A 19,794-nucleotide genomic window follows, 5' to 3' on the forward strand; every position below is an offset into this window, starting at 1 on the left:
GTTAAAAAAAAAACAACATGAAACATGAAAAATAAAGGGGAATGCTAAGCAAAACTGGACAGTGGCAAGGTCACACCTGGCTTTACTCTGATGGCTGCCGGTGATATGTAAAATGATAGGAAAAGAGGTGCAAGGCTTAAGGAGAGAGGAATAACACAGGGAGGTTTAATTTAGGAGGTAACTAATTTCCATCCTGATATACGCAATTAAATGTGCCAGCAGCGAAATGGAGGAGTTTGGGTACCGAGTTTATTCGTTGCCTATTAAAAAAAATAATATAACCAAGCACCTGAAGGGTAAGCATATGGCAAGGGCTGCCCTGTTAGCAGGTAAATGATCCGCGGCACCAACCGCAGCGTAAATCGACTGAGAAGCGATCAAGATCCTCACAGCCCCGCAGCCCGGCCTCAGGGGCGGGTCTGGCGGCGGGGGGTTGGCCCGGCCGTGAGGCCGCTGCGCCGCGGCGGCGGGATGGGGGGTTGGCCCGGCCGTGAGGCCGCTGCGCCGCGGCGGCGGGATGGGGGTTGGCCCGGCCGTGAGGCCGCTGCGCCGCCGGATCGGCGGGATGGGGGTTGGCCCGGCCGTGAGGCCGCTGCGCCGCCGGATCGGCGGCGCAGCGGCCTCACGGCCGGGCCAACCCCCCCCGCCGCCAGACCCGCCCCTCAGGCGGGGCGGGCGGGGAGGAAGTGGCCCGGGAAGGCCGGAAGCGCCGTTGACGAGGGGCTGGCGGAGCGGGGCGCTGGCCGGTGAGTGGGGTCGGGGTGAGGCCCGATGGAGGGCGGCGGGTCCGTGAGGGGGGCGGTAAGGGCAGGGCTTCCCCGTGGGGCCGGCGGTTGTCCGGCAGAAGTACCGGCTTCTCCTCAGAGGAGGGAGACGGAATGGCCGGGTCCCTGAGGGCGCTCGGACTAAGGGAGGCGGCCTGCGGCAGCAGGTGCTTCACCGGGATGGGGGCGCGGGTGTTTCTGAGCTCGGTAGGAGGTTGGGAGAGAAATCCCACGTCTGCAAGGCACGGGTGGGGAGAGGGAGGTGGCGAGGTGAGGGATTTGGCCAGGACTTTGGTATTGGCTCCCTGACAGCCCTGAGGTGGAAGGGGCGGGATTTTTTGGCAGTAGAAGTTGGGGCTCGGTCTCATACACCCTGTTCTAAGGAGCATAGGGTCCCGTGTGCCTTGTTTTGCTATTGAAGTGATTCTGGCTTGCAAACTACCTGTTTTACTGTCTGTTTTACTCTCAGCTTTGTTGCTTGTCTACTTTTTGGAAGACTCAATCTCTTTGCCGAGCAGACTAACCTTTCTCTGTGGCTTGCCGACACCAGGTAGTGAACTAGTTGCAGGCTCTCATACCCTTAGGATATGTAATAGAGCATGTTGCTTCAACACAAAAGATGCAACCTTAAGGCCTTTTTCAGACACAGAGCACTTGACCCAACTGCTGCAGTAGTGAGATCTCTGCTGCCATGGTTAGAAGAGGGATTTAACCCTTGCAAAAGGAAGGAGTGAGTGTTAGCCCAAGAAGCGGCAGTTGTCCTGCATTGGGTTCTCCCAGGCAACTTCAAAGTAAGTGTGTAGCTTGGTTAATGTTACAAAGGCTATAGCATACTGTAGTCTAGTGATGTGTTGGTAGTGGCATTTATGTCTGGTGCTTATTGTTTGTTGTCATTTTTAGTAGGCATTGCCAATGGATGAACTGGTGCATGACTTGGCCTCAGCCTTAGAGCAGACTTCAGAACAAAACAAGCTGGATGATCTATGGGAAGAGATGGCTCTAAGCCCACGGCAGCAGCGGCGTCAGCTTCGCAAGAGACGGGGTCGTAAACGACGCTCAGACTTCACACATCAGGCAGAGCATGCCTGCTGCTACAGCGAGGCCTCGGAGTCAAGCTTGGACGAAGCTGTCAAGGATTGCCGTGAGGTGCTGACAGCCAATTTCAGTGACTCTGATGACATGGCAGTGGTTAAACGACACCCAGCTCTCAGTGCCACCCTGAGGAGCAAGCAACACTCGTGGCATGAGTCAGACTCCTTTACAGAGAACGCGCCCTGTCGACCTCTCAGGCGCCGACGGAAAGTCAAACGTGTGACATCAGAGGTGGCTGCCAGTCTCCAGCAAAAGCTCAGGGTGTCAGAGTGGAACTACGAGAGGGGCTGCAGGTTCAAGTCAGCCAAGAAACAGCGTCTTTCACGCTGGAAAGAAAATGCCCCTTGGACATCATCCAGTCATGGCCTTTGTGAATCAGGAGAGAACAGGCCCTTCCTCAGCAAAGGGGGAAGGAAGGAGCAGATGGAGTGTGAAGCTGATGAACAGAAACAGGGCTCAGATGAAAACATGTCAGAATGGTGAGATCTCAGTTTCTTCCCTCTGCTTCAGATGGCCGCCTTGCTTGCAGCTGCTTGTAAATCCTGTGCCTTGCTTTTAGAAGTTCTTATGAAAATTATTCAGTACTGTTCTCTTTTTGAAGAGGAGAAATAGCTCAGCTACTTCTAAACTGTAGATTTTTTCCGAGTCTTTCCTGTCAATGCTGTACTGATGACCCAAAACACTTCCTTGAAAAGTTGGCAAGCTGATATGTTTCTTGCTCCTCTTACACAAGGAGCCCTCTGAAATGTCTGTGGCCCTGCAGCTACAAAGTGGCATGCTTGTGGCCTGAGTTTTGGAGAGTAAATCCACTGTTGGCCCTTGTGTTGCATGATTGATATGAACTGATCTCAGTTTCTTGTTTTCAGAATTTACCGTAAGTAGTAATAGAGAACAGACAGATCTCCCATCGTGACCGTTAGCCCTCTGGGCAGGTGCTGTGTGAACCTCAGTCAAAACATCTTGTTTGCAGTTCTGCATCTCTACTCTGGATCTGGAATAAGGTCCTGAAAGGCTAGCTATGGGGGAAAATGTAGTGAGATGATAAAGAAGTTATCTTGGGGGATAAGATATCAGTTGGGGGAAACTGAATTAATACTTACAGGGTAAGCCTGTGCAAACAGTGGAGTCTGGCATGTCTTCATGTCCAGTTTTGGAGAACTTTGAATATGTGGCAGAATCTCATACAAGAGGTGAAAACAAGAAGTGTAAATGTTATGGTCTGAATTTGTTTGTGTGTCACTCTTGGGAAGTTTTCCCCTTGAGTGTGACTGTTAGTCTCTCCATACAAGGTTTGGGGTTATAAAACTGTAAACTTCTGTACGAAGAGATTTTTCAGTTTAGAAAAGAAACAACTGCTGAGAGTCAAATGGAGGAGATTTCTTAATGACCGGCATACAGAAAGTGATACGGTCATTTATTTGCTAATTATCATTGTGTAAGAAGCAGGAGACATTGAGGAAACATTTAAAACAAAAAAAAAGTATTATTTTTCATGAAACATGAGGTTTGGAACTCTGCTGTGGGACATTTTGGAGGTCAAAAATTTAAATATGTCCAAAAGGGGGATGTGGAGCATAGATTTATCAGGGGCTGTTAAGCATTACAGCCCAGATGGAAGATCCGGCTCAGGAAGTCCTTAAACTGCTGACTGCTAGAAGCTGGAGGAATATACAGAGGAAACAGTCGGTCTGTATTTGTCATGTTCTCATATTCTTTCCTCAAGCATCCACTGTAATAGGCACTATCAGAGAGAGGACAGTGGATTTGGAAAGTATAATTGTTTGATCCAGTATAATTGTGCATATGTTAAGGTTCATTTAAGTGTTCTGGCTGTCTAGCTCCCGCAGTTTGTCAGAGTGGAGAGGTGGCACTTGGTTATCGAGGACTTTGTGGATAATAGCTGGAAGTGCAAACTTCTCAATGGTATTTTCTGGGAGACTGTGAAAAGCATAGGTTGTAACATGTCTTCACTGTTCTGATCCAGGGAGCCACTATTGCATTTTTACTGAATCAGTGTGGTCTGTATGTAACCATTACAGGGTGGAAGTAGCAAAAAAGCGGTCATTTTTTGCCTTAAAAAGTGGCTATTGTTTGCTTAAAAAGTGGGTACAAAGCGGACCTTGTAAAGAGACTAGTGGATGCCTTTTTGCTATGAGTTGTTAAAAGCACTTTTATCTTTTCAGAGCTATTTGCTGGTAGTCCAGGAAAGGGAACATGCTGAGTAGCCCCTGAGTGTTGCATGTCAGTGGTGATGGACTGAGAGATACCCTTACCTGATGTGGCAGTGATGGACAGTGTTCCTTGAGGGTTTTTTCTTCTACCAGTCAGAGTCTGTTCCATCATGTCAAACTTGAACTTAAACCAGCAGGCTTTCATCCAGCCTTTATTTGTGCCAGCCTTTGAAAGAGTAAATAAACAGCTTTGTCCGGACTGTTACTTGAGGACCATGCTGGAGGATCACTTTGTTCTGTCTCAGTTGTCCCTTGCTCTCAAAGTAATTATTGTGCAAGTGTCTGCATCAAATGACATTTACCATCTGCTGCCAAGTCCTTGGGATTCTCTTTGGAAATCCAGGGGTTGGAATATTTGACCTCTCCAACACCACATGTGATCTGTGCTATGACTCACCAGGGAGGGTCAAAGTTGGAGAGAGAAATACAAACAACCCTCTTCACTGCAGAGTATCCCTCACGGCAGTGAAGGATTGTGCTTTGGTCTCTGCTGCTCTAAATATAGCACTTTACTGCTAGCAGCAGAGTGAAACTGGCTGTGCTTACCTCACTCTCACTCTGCTCTAGCTGTTTTTTCTGGTACCGTACAAAAGAAGTACTTTGCACAGATGTATAGTAAGGGCATATCCTGAGGAAGGGAGAAGAAAATTGGATGCCTAGGAGATGGAATGGTATGGTTGTCATCACAAGCTGATGGGAGGGAAAGTGACTGATACAGATTGTGGGACTTGCAAGCAGTCTGTGGTGATCTGGTGATTCACGGAACACTTTGATACTGAATTTGTTCCACTACTGTTCACTCCTCTAGCAGTGGGGAGTGTCACAAAACTAATGTGTTTTTAGGCAAACTAAGTTGCATATTCATAACTGATTTTTTTTCCCCCCACTTTCTTTTTCATCCCTTCCACTGACACTTGCTTTTCTTTGTTATGTAGGAATGAATCTCTGTAAATGCTAAAATATCCAGCATTTTCTCTAGTTTCTAGAAGGCTCCTTATCCTAAGTCAGATCAAAAACCTACTGTATTCGGTAGATGAACTCCCATTCACAGAGAAAGCTTTGGATATGGATCCTTAATGAGGAGGTAGTTTTTATAGTTTGCTTGTGAGACTGCACCCACTCTTTTTCTGGAGGAAGATGTGCTGCGGTATTGTGATTCAAAGTGTGTGTGAAATGAAATCTTTGAAATTGTTTGCCAAACATGGCAAGAGATTAACACAAATTGAGAGAAGGAGAGATGTGCAGGAACATGATGAGGGAACGATGATAGTTCTAAATTGGGTAATGACACGACTGAAAGCCTGATATATAAATGGTTGTGGAAACAACAGAGGAAGCAAGTGGTCTTAGTTTAAGTAGCCATTTGCATATTTGTACAAAGGTGACAGTTAACTGCTAAGACTGTTAGAAGTAACATGTCCTTCTGTCCCTTAATGCTTTGAGATTCCCTGCAGCCATAATAAAGCAAAGGCAAATTATATATTGAGTGCTGAAGTTCTTTCTCTTGTTGGTCTAAGCTGAGTACTCCCAGAATGGTCTGGGTTTGGCTTGAGGGCAGAACAAACCATAGTACAAGAGCTGTCTTGAAAAATCACTTTGAATGATGTGCTTACTAGTGAGAGATGCGCAGTTTGTCTAATCTACTCTCAAGTGCCATAACTCTTAACGTGACTTTTTCAAACTGGGGATTGTACTGACCCACCAATGCTGTGTGACTTCACTGGCTTGATGCTGATGTATTTGTCGTGATTTAACCTGGATAGGCAGCTCAGCTGCCCGTTCACTCCCTCACAGTGGGATGAGGGAGAGAATCGGAAGAGTAAAAATGAGAAAACACATCGGTTCAGATAAAGTTGATTTAATAGGTAAAGCAAAAGCTATGTGTGCAAGCAAAGCAAAACAAGGAATTCATTTACTGCTTCCCATCGGCAGGCAGATGTTTAGCCATTTCTAGGAAAGCAGGGCTCCATCATACGTAACAATTACTTGGGAAGACAAACGCCATAATTCTGAACGTCCCCCCTTCCTTCTTCTTCCCCCAGCTTTATATGCTGAGTATGACATCATATGGTGTGGAATATCCCTTTGGTCAGTTGGGGTCAGCTGTCCCAGCTGTGTCCACTCCCAACTTCTTGTGCACCCCCAGCCTACTCGCTGGTGGGGTGGTGTGAGAAACAGAGATGGCCTTGGCACTGTTTAAGCATTGTTCAGCAATAACTAAAATATCTCTGTGTTATCAACACCGTTTTGGTCACAAGTCCAAAACATAGCCCCATAGAGCTACTATGAGGAAAATTTAACTCTATCCCAGCCAAAACCAGTACAGTATTCTGGCCTGGGAGGGTAACCAGTGCTCATCCCGAGTATGCAGTACAGTCGCTTTACCCTTTGGAAGGGAGCTGTTTCGATGACAGCCTGCAGTGGCAGTCAAGAGCCAGGCTAAGCTGATGAATTGGAGGTCAGTCTCTCCGTAAAGAAAAAATTCCTCTCTCGGAAGGCAAGTGACAAAGACAGAGTGTTCAGCTTCCCCTCCTTCTCCAGCTCAGCCTGACCTTCTGCAGCCCCTCGGTGCCTCTTGTTTTCTTATTTTTATAGAAAATCAATATCCCTCCTGACACAAACAATAGCTCAGGCGAAAGAATAAATGGGGAAAACCTGAGATCTCTGTCCATCACCTCTCACTTTAACTCCCCCAAACTATTTAATTATAAGCATGCTTTGCTCCAGGTGTTTGCGACAGTGAAATTGCTAAATGAGGACCATTTTAACCAAAGATTGGGTGATCAATAACACTCTATAGCAGTAGCTTGTCAGATCAATAGCATTCATTATTTCATGGTTAAGGTAAGTAGCCTCCTTTGCAAGTGGAGGTCATTAATCAGTGCTTACTGGACCTGCAGAAAGGCTTGTGTAGGAGTCTAGTTTGTGTTCAGCCCTGAAGTGTAAAAGGAGTGGTGAAGAGGGTGAGATCTGTGAAAGTTTGTTCCAGTAAAGCACTGGCAGTAACGCGTATCTATAAGGAACTAAAGAGCTCAATACAACAGGATGCTTAAAGTACTGTTAATATGATCTGGAATCTTGACTTAATGCTTTTTCCTTTCTCAGGCACCCTTCCTCTGAGGATGCTAAAACCCTTATGAAGCAGTCACTCAGTCCTCACATCTGCTGCTTGTGAGGACTATTAATCCAGGCTTTCAAAAGGGAAAGCAGACACGCTAAGAGATTTGCCCAGGGTCATACAGTGAGTTGGTAGGAGAGCTAGGAATGAAATGAATGACTCATGGTTCTCAGTCCTTGGCCTTAATTGCTACAGTGTATATGTGGGAGGGTGAATGGATGGCCAAACTTTGTAATGGATTGATTTGGAATTTGATATTAACTTACATACTGAAATGTGGGAATCATGTACAGACTGTTCATCCTTTAAGCTTAAATGGTCTTTATACAATGATGAAGATGCAGGGTTTGTAGATATCCAGCACGATGAGTTGATTTGGCTACACTCTAGAGTGCATTTTCTAAGAGCAATAACATGCTTACGAAATGGTGTTTTATTATGTGCCTGCAATTCTTTGGGGTGACGCATCTTGTGATCCCTCATCCTTCAGCCTTTTGAATCGAGGGGTCTCCAGTTGACACTGGTGTCTAGTGATCCAATTTCCCTGGAAAAGAGAGACCCAGAGATGCTTTCTAACAGCAAGCTCCGATCGGAGATTGATTCTAGTGCTGAGTTATACCTGATGTTGGCATCTAAGGTCTTAGTGCTAAGGGGGTGGACAGTAAGTAGTTTCTGCTTGTTCTGATATCTCTCAGCTAAATCAGAGGAAGTATTGCCTGAAGTGTCCAAGGATTGATTTAATATCGGCATTAAAGCCATCAGATGCTTGGGACTGACCTGAGCATGTGCTTCTGCTACAAATATTCATCCAGCTTTACAGTCAATTAGCGACTTTCTACACATTAATTTCTAGTTTAATTCTTTGGTTCAAGAATTAAGTCTTCTGTAACTGCTTCAGCAAATGCAAAGCGTGCTGTAACGAGGTTGCATTCAGCAGCAGCAAGTCATGCTGTGCTAAGGTATTTAGCTGAAGAGTTGTGAATGTACTAGCTGCTCTTCCCTCCAAATAAAATAAAAGTTGCCGTAGATTGAAGGGGGGTTTATGTACCTGTATAACATTTTTGAGAAAAAGGAATCTGAAGTAGAAAACTTCAGAGGGTTTTCAGTAGCTGTTAAGTGACCCAAGGACAGAGTTTTTAACTGCATTTAATTTCCTAGTGAGTATTCCAGACAATGTCATAGTTAGGTTATTAACTCTAGTACCCGAGGCAAATGCCATTGTATTAATTACTTTTTGATAACTTAGAACTAGACTAGATACAGGTTCTACTCTTTTTCAAGTGATGCAGCATTGCTAAGTTTTAACAGAAAGCAATTATGTCCCATGCTAGAGCCAGCTATGTGTCTGAAATGCAATTTCTGTGAGATGTGTAAAGCATTTTGGGCTCAGAGAAGCTAGTACAATGTAATAATGTGGTTTTTGTTTTGTCTCTGCTGCAATTGTAACAATGGGGTTTTTTGTTTGTTTTTGTTCCAGTGAAACCAGCAGTGTATGCAGCAGCAGTGATACTGGCCTGTTTACCAATGATGAGGGCCGCCAAGGTAAAAACTGTCCTATGATTTTCCTCGTGTGTTGCTGGGGAATTTCTCTTAATTTCTTTAAAAATACAAAGAAAGATCTATGTTTGAAGAGGGACAGAGGGAAGTATGGGAGAAAGGCCAGTGGCTGGGAGGGGCTAGAAGTTAAGAAATTAGCTGAGGGCTACAAAGGTGTGATTTTGAAAACAGTACACTCTTCCTGCTGAAATACTTTGTGTATCAGATCCATAACATTTGAAGTATAAGAAGCTATTATTATGGAAAGGCACGGAAATGCAAGAGGAGTTTTAGAGCTCTCCATAATGAAAGAGCAGAGCTTTTGATTTGTTTCTATAGGTGTTTTAACTGTTGTCTACGTGCCATTAGTGCCTGAATCTGTTAGTCGTTTTCTCTATAGGCAGGAAGAGGCAATGTGAAAAAAAAATCAGTTAGTACTGACAAGTCACCTAACGGACTGTTCTAAGAAGACAATAGTAATATGTGATAGGTTTTATTTCTTTAAATACACGTTCCTCTCTTGCTCTTGTGAGTACTGATTGAGCCTAGTATTTTCAATGCCTGTTGTAGAAATGGTTTCTTAGGAGGTTTGAGTGTGGAGTGTAATCTGGTTTTATTTATCAGTGACAGCGCAGTGTCCAGTTTATGGGGGATATGGCAAAAGTAAGTGTGAAAGAGGTTGTAGTAGGCACATAGGCACTCAGGACTATTATAGTTGGAGCAGGTGGAATGTGACCCTAAACACCTGTAATTCTGCGCAGCTTGTGCTGGTGTGCACTCTGATTCTGTCACATTTCATAAGCTAAGATTTGGATGAGATCTCTTCTGGGAATACGAGAGTGCTAAAGGAAGTAGTATCAGTAACTCAGTAGGAAATGCTGCTTCCACTAGCTTGTTACTGACCCAGGTATCTGTGTGTGAGGCAACACAGTGATAGCAAATATGCTTACATGTTTTCTGATGATATGTTAGGCTGTAGGGCTGATCTGTTGTGATCTTAGGTGGCTATAATACTTTGCCTAAGAGTAGGGATTTCAAATATCAGCTTTGACCTTTGCTGAAAAATAACTGTTTCCAGCCTCCCATCCTTCAAAAGCAACAGAAAAGTCAAATCTTTTATCCTCTCTTTTTACCGATGACTGTTGTGGGGGAGCTGAAATTACTGAGTGCTTGCATATCAGATGACGAAGCAGGGTGGTGACTGAAGTGTTGAATTTTTACTTCATCACGCGAGGCAAGATTGATGTAGACTGGATAAGTAGATATATACACTTATCTATATGCTTGCTCTATATACTTGCCCTGGTTTTATACCCTGTTTTAGGCATTAACTTTCAGCTGCTACTAAAAGTAGGATACCCAGTATACAAGAGCATGTAGAATATACCACTTAAATAAATTAATAAAATCCAATTACAGCCTTCCCTGTCTAGGTACTAGAAGAGATTTGACATCTTAGTCATCAGGCCTCTGTCTGTTCAAACAGTTTATACTATAATAGCTCTCTGTCCAAGATGTTTTATCTTACAGTTATGTTAAAAAGGGTTAAAAAATGTTGTTGTACTTTCAGGTTAAATAAGAAACATTTGCCTTTCCTTTTTTTTAGACAATTTCTAGTCGTAAAGTAAATAATAAACAACAGCTCTCCACTTCAGTGAGATGGAGAGAGCACAAAACTTTTTTTTTTTTTGTCACAGATCATCACCTTAGAAATAGTTTTCTAGTACAATTCCAAACTGAATAATGGGTAATTTAAGATAGCAGTGTACTTAAATTGAATGTAGTTTTTTTTCCCCCCTTCTTTTGAGGTTATGTCATGTAATATTTGTGCTGTTGCTAATTAAATAGGTTGTCTTTGCAATTTCAGCTACCAGTGCGCTTCTGTAAGCAGAGAATGGTCCTAGTTTATAATTTGATTGTAAGGGTTTTTTTTTTTGTTTAAATGCATTGGGATCTCTCACTGTGAAAGTTACTGAGGTATTAGTATATGATCCTGATTGTTAAAGTTTGTCTTGTGAAAGTAGTGATTTGAGATATGACAGTGCACTATGCTCATAGATCCAAAACTGTAGGGATGTTTTTGCACAAATTATGATCACTTAGAAGAACTATCCAACATTACTTAGTTTTAATTTACTATAAGGTAGGTAGGGATATTGTAAAATATATTTGTCACAAGCATGCTAGGTCAACTGACATCACAGAAATAAAAAGCAATGTCAGAGCTTTGGGATGAAGTGTTCTGGCTGTTCCACCTGTTGGTGATTGGAGTTGGTTTTGGGTGTTGCTGCTTCTGTTATGTGCAAGATTGCAGCATTCTTATTAGGATGAGTTTTTTTCTTTTTCTTGGTTTTTTTTTTTCTTTTGCCTGGCAAGATGTGTGGGTAGGCATAATGGACTTCAGTCAGGAATAGTGTAAGTCGGTGAGGAAAGGAGAGTAAGTGGGGATGCTTGAGTTGAGACTTAATGGTAGGCAAATGAGAGTTTTCCCTAGGTGAGGTGTGTTAGTTTTTTAAGGGAAGTACCTTGCAATTACATGGGACTCTCTTAGTTGGGCTACTGAAAAGCTAAGTGTGTCAGGTTCTTTGCCCTCTTCCTGCTTTTTCTTACACTGCTCACGTGCTACTGCTCTCAGGGGATTTCTGGCCAGGCAGATTTACCATGAATGGTGTCTGATGCAGTTCGGTTTTAGACTGCAACTGCATTAATTACAGTGACCCTGCTTTATGGAGACTTTGATTATGATTTCTGTTGCTGCTGCTCTAGTTTTGCAGAGGGTTTGTAGTTCTGACAGATTCTAAGAAATTTTGATTGAGACAGACTCACAGCGTGGTTAGTACTTACACTCAGACTGTTGTGTGTTTTCCTCTTAGTTGCGGTCTTAGGAGACTAGGGATCTTTCTCATCAGTGAGTATGCTCCCTTTGCTTACTCTGTGAGCCTGGTCTTCTGTTGTGAAGTCTCTCCCGTGACAGCCTATAAAGTGTGCCAAATGATTGGCCTCTACCTCTGTCACAGTAATTACTTCGGAGAAAGAGTTGTGCATAAGACATCACACAACATTGAACTAAGGTTGATGAGATGCGTTTGCAAGAGTGCTAAAGCTGCCCTAGGCAGGTCTATAAAGAGGGCTTTGTTCTATAGGGAAATTCTGTAGACTGATGAGTTGGATAGTTTAAAGCATTTAGTGAGGCCCCATAGTTACTGCAGATCATTGAAACAGAATGCAAATATAAGGCTCTTCAGGAAGGAATTCCTAATGAGACTTCAGCTGTTTCGCATCCAGAAATGCCTACCTGTAGTATTTTGTGGGACTGTCAGAGGGCACATTGATGTTCCTTGTGGCTAATTCCGTCCTATTTCTTTAGGAGATGATGAGCAAAGTGATTGGTTTTATGAAGGAGAATGTGTTCCAGGATTCACTGTCCCCAACCTTCTTCCCAAGTGGGGAGCTGACCACCGATCTGAAGTGGAGCGGATTGACTCGGGCCTGGACAAGCTCTCAGATTCCACGTTCCTTTTGCCCTCGCGGCCAGCTCAGAGAGGTGAGGTCCATAAGGAATGCCATGTGTTTGAGAACTTCTGATGTGATGGCAAGAGTAGATTCTGTTCATAGGTGCTGCAATTTAAACTGATATTAGTGATCTGTTTTCTTTTAATGATCCAATTAAAAATAGCTGCGCTACTGGAGAGGATACTAAAATACTCATACCAGCTGCCCACATTCTTGAGTCTTCTTTTGGCATATCTACCTCTTGCAGATTGAGAAACAAGAGACAGAGGAGCTGATGTGACCACTGAACTAACTGTTTTTCCCAGTGGTTTTATCAGGAAGAATCTTCTGTATTCGTTGCTCAGTTTTTCTGGGTTTGGTTTTCAGGATTTCATGCTCGCCTGAATCGCCTTCCAGGAGCTGCTGCCCGTTGTCTCAGAAAAGGTCGGAGGAGGCTTGTTGGCAAGGTATTCCCTTTTGCAGGATAATAATTTTGTATTTCCAATGCTGATCAGTCCTGAAGTACTATTCTAAGATATCATGTGAATTGTTTTCTGCAGAAAGGGGCCGTGTACATTTTCTGTTTCTTGTATTGTTTGATTTAACTGCTTTGACTGTCAGAAGTTGATTGAGTGACTAAGAGGATTTTAAGGCAGGTTTGGGGTGGCAAAGACAGTTGATCAGTGCTAAAAGCAGTATGAAAGGAGGTCTGAAGATGAATGACAGGAAGCATAAATATCAAGAAGATTTAGACAGAATGTAGGGGAAAATGATGATGGCATAAGACTTGTGCATGCTCATAATCTGAGACTACAAGGGCAGAGAGGTGACTCAAAGGTGAATGAAGGCCAAATTTTAGATAGGGAAGCAGACTGATATGAATGGCAGCAAAGGAAGGTGGTTTTAGCAGTTGCATTTTTAGTGGGGAGACAGAAGAATAAAAGGGTATATGCAATAATGCAGACAAAGTTACCCAGAGCCATTCACTAGGTTTATTATATGTAGGGCAGACAACAAACAAAATATTAGTGCAGTTTCTAAAGGAATAAGCAATACTTTGCAGATGCCTGTCTAACAGAGGGAGGAGATACACCTGGTCGGGTCTAGATCTTGGAGTGTTGAGTGCTGCTGTCTGTCGTAAAAGATGTTTCTGAGAAGGAAGGTGTTGGCTGTGTTTGGCTTTACTTTTATTGGGATGCGCTTTGTGCTTTTGAAAATATTAGCATATATTCTGAGCTGACTGGCTTTAGAGAGTCTGTTAGCAAGGTGTGTTAGAGGGGCCCAGAGTCTAGAGGAGTGCGACTTCTTCCTTCTGTTCAGTCACACTTGAAAGATCCTTGTTTGCCCCTTCTTTCTTCCACTCACCTTGCTTAGTTGTAACCAGTGTTTAAAATATGAATCCTCAGCTGGCAAGAGAGTGGCTTTGGGTAAGGTTCCTCAGGCCACCTGCAAGTGGCTGGGCCTGTTGGCAGCACCTCTAATGATCCAAATGAGAAGGATAATATTTACTTGTTTAATTCATCTTCATCACCTTAAAGGGATCTTTGTCATTTGCAGCGGAGGTCACTGCTCCCCCTTCCCCATCTCTCTCTAAATTGTAATCATAAATAATGAGTTTCATTCAGAGCTCCCCGCCAGCGAGCTGCTAATTACCAAAAGTACGGCTTGTAATTTACACAGTAATAAACTGTAAATTTAAACATTACGGCACTTTAAGTTAATAATTTTCCTGCTGTAACAAATAGCCCATCTTTCACCCCTGCTGCTACAACTCCCCCCAAACTTTGAGCGTGTTTTGCCTATGTACCTGGCACAAACTGTGAAGAATCTTACCTGTGAAAGCCTTTTACCCTCTTCTTCAGACCCTTACTGCAAAGTATATTTCTTTCTTGGAGGTAGTTGCCATGCAGATACGAACAGCTGGTGCTTCAGGCTGTGTGTGTATGTGTATGCCAGCATCAAGCACATACACAGGGCAGTGTCTCACGGGGAGAAACATGTTCCCAGAACAAGTCCTTTCTCCTAGGATCTACCTTTTCTTTAGCTGCTAGAGTCCCTACTGCTGAATTGCTGCTTTCAGAAAGGGCAAAAGCTTCATACGTACCCCTTGTTTCATTCACCTGTGCTTGGTGAATCCCCATTGTTAGTGGGACAGTGTGATGTCCTGTCTCTCAGCCTGTTTCTGGCCCAGCTGACTCCAGCAACCTGGAAATAAGCACTTCTCAGCTATTCCCCCTGTTCTTAACTGCATCCTTGTGCTGCATACTTTGTACAGGTCCAGTCCTTGGTGTGCCCCTGTGCAAGCAAATATCATCACTAAAATAATAAAAACCAAGCCCCACAAATAAAACTAAATGATTTTCTGCCATTCTAATTAGTTAAATCAGCTCAGTTGAGGTTCTAAAAGGAGAAAGTGAATATGTTCAGCTGAGAGTGGGCTGGAAAGGAAAGGATGTGGCCCAGGGGAGTAAGATCTGTTCTTATTGGCAGCAGCAAACTATTATGTCTGCTCACTGTGTAAGAGTCTGCAACCTTTTATCTGTCTTTGTGTTTCAGGAGACCTCCATGAGCATTCTGGGCACCGAGAGGCTAGGTCATATTAGTGATCCGCGCCAGAAAGAGTAAGGCCCTTAACAGCTGTTGTGCAGAACTTTGGGAGGGGAGGAAGAGCTATAGGGTCCTCTTCCTTCCTGGGACGGAAGGGAATGATGAGCTGGGTGGTAACTTAAGCATGCAGTGACCTGTGGAATGGGAGACAGTCCTCTACTGATGGCTTTTCCGTTTTCTTATTTGCAATTGCTGACTTCCCTTTTGTTTATAAGGCTGCCCCAGTGTGTGGACACTGCTCAAATGCCCTTTTGGTTACAGTCAGCTTTTTCTTTCCCGCTCCCTTATAAAGTGCCATTGCAATAACTGCAGATCTTCTGCACAGTACGAGAGCCCTATATGTTAGTTAAAAAGCTTCTGTGTGGAGTCATGCTATGGGTGCATACCCAGACTGCAGAAATGATGCTGACAAGTCAGCTGCGAAATTGCTTGCTTTCTTTGGTGTTCTGTCTCCTTCCCCAATTAGTGTATTTAAATTGTAGTCAGCACTGGAAATAGTCATGGTGCATATCCTTTGGCATCCCTCTAATGCTATTCTTGTTAGGCAATGGATAGGTAAGGGTGGCACCTCTTGACTGTAGTGCAATGGGTCCAGCCTTCACCAGCTGTTGGTATCCAGTTTTCTTCCTTGGATCTGAAATTTGTTGTTCTTAGTATGAGTCCTGCTGATGTTTAATCTTTCTCCTTCTCCCTCCATCTTTGTTCTTCCCTTCCCCTTCTCTCTTTACCCCCAACCCTGCTCCCCCCCCCCAACCCCGTGTTCACTCCTTCCTTGGCATTGTTCCCACCTGTCCTTCCGACTCTGCCTCCTTCCAGTTTTTGGTTACCATCCATGGGGAAGAGAGGTCGCAACCAGGTAAGCTGACTCTGCTCTACCTTTTTTATTTTCTTGGTTTCCTTCTCTCTAGAAAGAACAAAGTGCCGGCTTCTGATTTCCCACACACTGTGGCCTGTGCACATGAGGTAAGGCATCCCTATCCCTTCTCATTTTGGTAACTGATGTCTTCTGAGCTTTGAACACAACCCATGTCTCTGGCCTATTGTCTATTTAAACTGAATAGCTCAGGAGCTCCTTTTGTTTATCTCCCTGTTTCAGGTTAGTGTAGGCCTTCCTCTCTGACAGTGAGTGGGAGGGAAAATGCCTCTTGGCAGGAGGAACTTTGGCCTCTCAAAATTCCGTAAGAATTGGAACGTTTTTCTTTTTTTAAATGCTTTGTTTTGTCTTGTTTGGCTCAGGCTTCTACCTGATAGTCTCATCAACAGAGAAGGGAAAAAAATGGTGAGCTGACTGTAGTTAAATAGCAGCTGTAACAGGAAAATGTAAGAGGTGATAAGCAAGAGAAATAGGCATTCTTTTAGCTAAAACTCTTGTGTTTGCACTTTTATATTCTTCAGTAAGTCTTTCATAGCTTCAGTGTTAGAAGGCTTTTTTACTTAAGATATAAGAGCTTGGTTTCTTGATAGCAGAAAGCAAAAAGGATCTTCCATTTGAGCAGTCGTGTTGTTACAGTGTTCCTAGCCATGCACACTCCCTTCTATTCCTTTGCAAGTTGGTTTTTGGTTGGTGAGCAGTAGGGTTGAAATCTGTTTTACCCTTCAGGTGACTAAAAATACATATATGGCAAGAAATAATTCTCAGGCCTTTGTGCAATTGTGTATTTTCTGTTAATAAGAACATACCACATACCACTTTTATATTGCTAAAGATAAGAATGATAACTACATAAGCTTTAAAATGACCAAAATAAATTTTTCTTAAATGAACTTGAATCAGATAGAGAGGGTTACTGGTAATTCTCCCCTACTGTGCAGCTGCAGTGTTACTTCACTGACAGTAAACTAACAGTCCAACTTAAGGAGGAGCTCCCTGATAGCAGCAGCTTTGTGGTTCATAGTGCCTCTTCTTTCTCAGAAAGGTTGAAGTCCAAGGCCTACTACTGAGTTCTAGAGTTGCAGATAGCTTTTATGACGGTCATGCTACAGCTGTGGATTATTCATTTGTCCTTATTTAAAAATGCATCAGTAATCTTAGTAATACAAGAAAAGTGTTCTGGAGATTGGTGTAGCACTTTGCAAAGCACATGGAAATTAATTTCCTGCTTGTTGTGTGAATTATAAATAAAGAGGAGATGCTGAATGGAAATGTAATGCAGGTACCCCAGAGAAACTACCAGTCTAAACCTTCTATTTGCATATTGAGCAAAGTTTGCTCCATGCATTGATTGACTAGATTATTCCATTTCTGTCCTGACCTTTAAAAAAAAAAAAATCTTGAGTTGCATCTTCTACAAAAAGCTGTCTGTTTGATGCCTTCAGGATTTGTCTAGTGTATGTCTAACAAAGGATCTAAGATTAGCCTGACCATGCAGTGTTTCAGAAATTTGTTTTAAGCAGTTTGCAGAGAAAGCTTGTGAGGTGGGTTGGGAGTGGGAGGACCAGCTCACTTGCTGTGGAATGAATTGGGAGCTCATTGTGAGCTGAACCTGGTGGGCCTGAGTCTTCTAGAGGTCTGTTTTAGTGATACATACGACCATAGGGAATATTGGAACTGCTTTGTGGGAGGTTCTGTGCTTGCACCATTCATAACAGTGACTTTTCTCTCTACAATGTGAAGGTAGACAAGAGGCTTCCTGAAAGGGAAGCAGACTTCTTGCTCATGGCATGCAGCAGTTGAGCTCTTTGAGTATGCTGTTAGTCAACCAGAATTTGTAATAATGCGAGTTGAAAGAGGAGTGTGCTTATAAGGCTGTCTGTTGTGAGAAGATGGTTATGAGATGTGCTGTTGCATCCCGTGCTAGCCTTTTGTCTGAAGTGAGAGTCAGTTCTCACCTGGTCTCACCCCTTGATGCGTTGGAAAGGTCTCCTTGTACTGTATGAACAACTGTAGGGAATAGATCTGAGCAGCTGTATCTGGAGACTATTTCTTTTTACGCTTTGCTTAAATAAAATCTCTTGACTTTCCAGTTCAATCCATTATCTCCTCTGTACTCTCTGGATGTGCTTGCTGATGCTTCCCACCGAAGATGCTCACCAGCACGCTGCACTGCCAGGTAACTCCCTTGCTCTGCTCTGTTGGGGTTGTCTCACTTCCCTTCCATGGTTATCTTTGGTAGTACTATGTGGTCTGAACAATAATTGTGGACCTGGAGGTTAATGCACTTTTCCCAAGGAGACCTGTGTTCAAACTTAGCATAAAGCATACCGATGCAGATTATTTGAGAGTCTCAATACACTAAGCACTTAGAGTATATGAAACAGTGTATGACAGACAGGCAGAACATACTGTGCTTTTAGAAATAAATCTGATCTGTTCTGGGTTGTGCAGTGAGTTGCTGCAAGTGTGTTGTATAGGTATGTCATGGTTTAACCCCAGCCAGCAACTGAGCACCACACAGCTGCTCGCTCACTCCCCCCCAGTGGGATGGGGGAGAGAATCAGAAGAGTAAAAGTGAGAAAACTTGTGGGTTGAGATAAAGACAGGTTAATAGGTAAAGCAAAAGCCGCGCACATAAGCAAAGCAAAACAAGGAATTCACTCACTACTTCCCATCGACAGGCAGGTGTTCAGCCATCTCCAGGAAAGCAGGGCTCCATCACGTGTAATGGTTACTTGGGAAGACAAACGCCATCACTCCAAACATCCTCCCTTCCTTCTTCTTCCCCCAGCTTTATATGCTGAGCATGATGTCACATGGTGTGGAATATCCCTTTGGTCAGTTGGGGTCAGCTGTCCCGGCTGTGTCCCCTCCCAACTACTTGTGCACCCCCAGCCTGCTCGCTGGTGGGGTGGTGTGAGAAGCAGAAAAGGCCTTGACTCTGTGTAAGCACTGCTCAGCAATAGCTAAAACATCCCTGTATTACCAATGCTGTTTTCATCACAAATCCAAAACATAGCCCCATACTAGCTGCTATGAAGAAAATTAACTCTATCCCAGCCAAAACCAGCACAAGGTACAAATAGGCATAGTATTGTTGCCCACTATTAAAATCAGAACAAGATGAGAGGAGTAGTGCTGACAAGCTCATGTGGGTGACATGCTGAGGCATTTTGGAATTCTGGGTGCCTAAAATAGACCCTCTGAACAGATTCAGAACTCACCTGAGGTGACGTCTAATGGCTTGATATCTCTCTTTATTGCTGTAGCTGAAATTTATATCTGGTCTGGCCAAATGTTGAGGAATATTTGAGTCTGCATAGTTGGGGTTAATATGCTATTCAGGCACCTTCTGCTGACTAATCCTAAATTAAATTCAAGTGTTGGCCTTGGAGGTGACTCCTGTTCTTGTGCTGCAGGTGACTATCTAAAGGTAAGGTGCCCTTGAGCTCTTTCCCCGTGCAAGGAGACAGAGCCTTGCTTGAGACACAATTCTGCTTATGTGCTTGTATGAAGGACCGAATCTGAAAGAAACGTCTGGACTTTCAGCTTCATCATTTTCTTTCCCTTGTTAATTAGCAAATAGAGCATGAAAAATGTACTGAGGTTGTATGTGTCTGAACGAAAGCTTGGCACCCACCCAGCAAAGCCTCTCCTCCCACTGGCTTCTGCAGGGAATTTTGTGATGTCGCACCATGACCTCATGCTGCTGTAGCCAGCATGATAAAGCTGGAAAGGGAGAGGGAGGAAGAAATCAGCTCTTAAACATTCAACTGGATGAGAATAAAAAGAATTCAGAAGATTGTGCATCAGCAAATTGGTTTCTTTCTGTGCTTTTGCCCCCAGTCTGGGGATGTTTTGTGCCCATGAAGTAAGAAGATTGATTGGTCTCTTCATTTACAGCTAGGATAACCTTCCTTGTGCCTCAAGTGTTTTACTTAGCGCTCTACAGAAGTTTGTCTTCCAGAAAGGAGAGCTAGACAAATCCTGCTCACAAATTCAAACAGGGCAAAGTCTCTACCCTTATGATGATCAGTGAAGGCCCTTTCCAAAGCTACTAGTTATGGCAAGGGATTTCTA

General features: G+C 43.6%; 1 protein-coding gene across 11 annotated transcripts in view; it reads left to right on the forward strand.

The window, feature by feature from the left end:
* The first annotated feature begins 676 nt into the window (after positions 1–676).
* Positions 677–19,794, forward strand: part of GPATCH2L (G-patch domain containing 2 like) — a 58,305-nt gene continuing 39,187 nt past the window's right edge. For 3 of the 11 annotated variants that reach the window (XM_076345154.1, XM_076345146.1, XM_076345152.1), the window contains exons 1-8: positions 677–746; positions 1,665–2,335; positions 8,683–8,747; positions 12,109–12,285; positions 12,621–12,700; positions 14,790–14,854; positions 15,749–15,803; positions 17,805–17,890. In XM_076345154.1, coding sequence (XP_076201269.1) covers positions 1,677–2,335; positions 8,683–8,747; positions 12,109–12,285; positions 12,621–12,700; positions 14,790–14,854; positions 15,749–15,803; positions 17,805–17,890 — 1,187 coding nt within the window. In that variant the 5' untranslated portion in view covers positions 677–746; positions 1,665–1,676. Of the gene's footprint in view, positions 747–1,419; positions 1,556–1,664; positions 2,336–8,682; positions 8,748–12,108; positions 12,286–12,620; positions 12,701–14,789; positions 14,855–15,656; positions 15,697–15,748; positions 15,804–15,936; positions 16,082–17,804; positions 17,891–19,794 lie in introns of those variants that run through there. The other 8 variants (XM_076345153.1, XM_076345148.1, XM_076345151.1 and 5 more) reach the window with 5 other exon arrangements.

The sequence above is a fragment of the Aptenodytes patagonicus genome, chromosome 7 (assembly GCF_965638725.1).
Source record: "Aptenodytes patagonicus chromosome 7, bAptPat1.pri.cur, whole genome shotgun sequence".
Taxonomy (NCBI): Eukaryota; Metazoa; Chordata; class Aves; order Sphenisciformes; family Spheniscidae; genus Aptenodytes; species Aptenodytes patagonicus.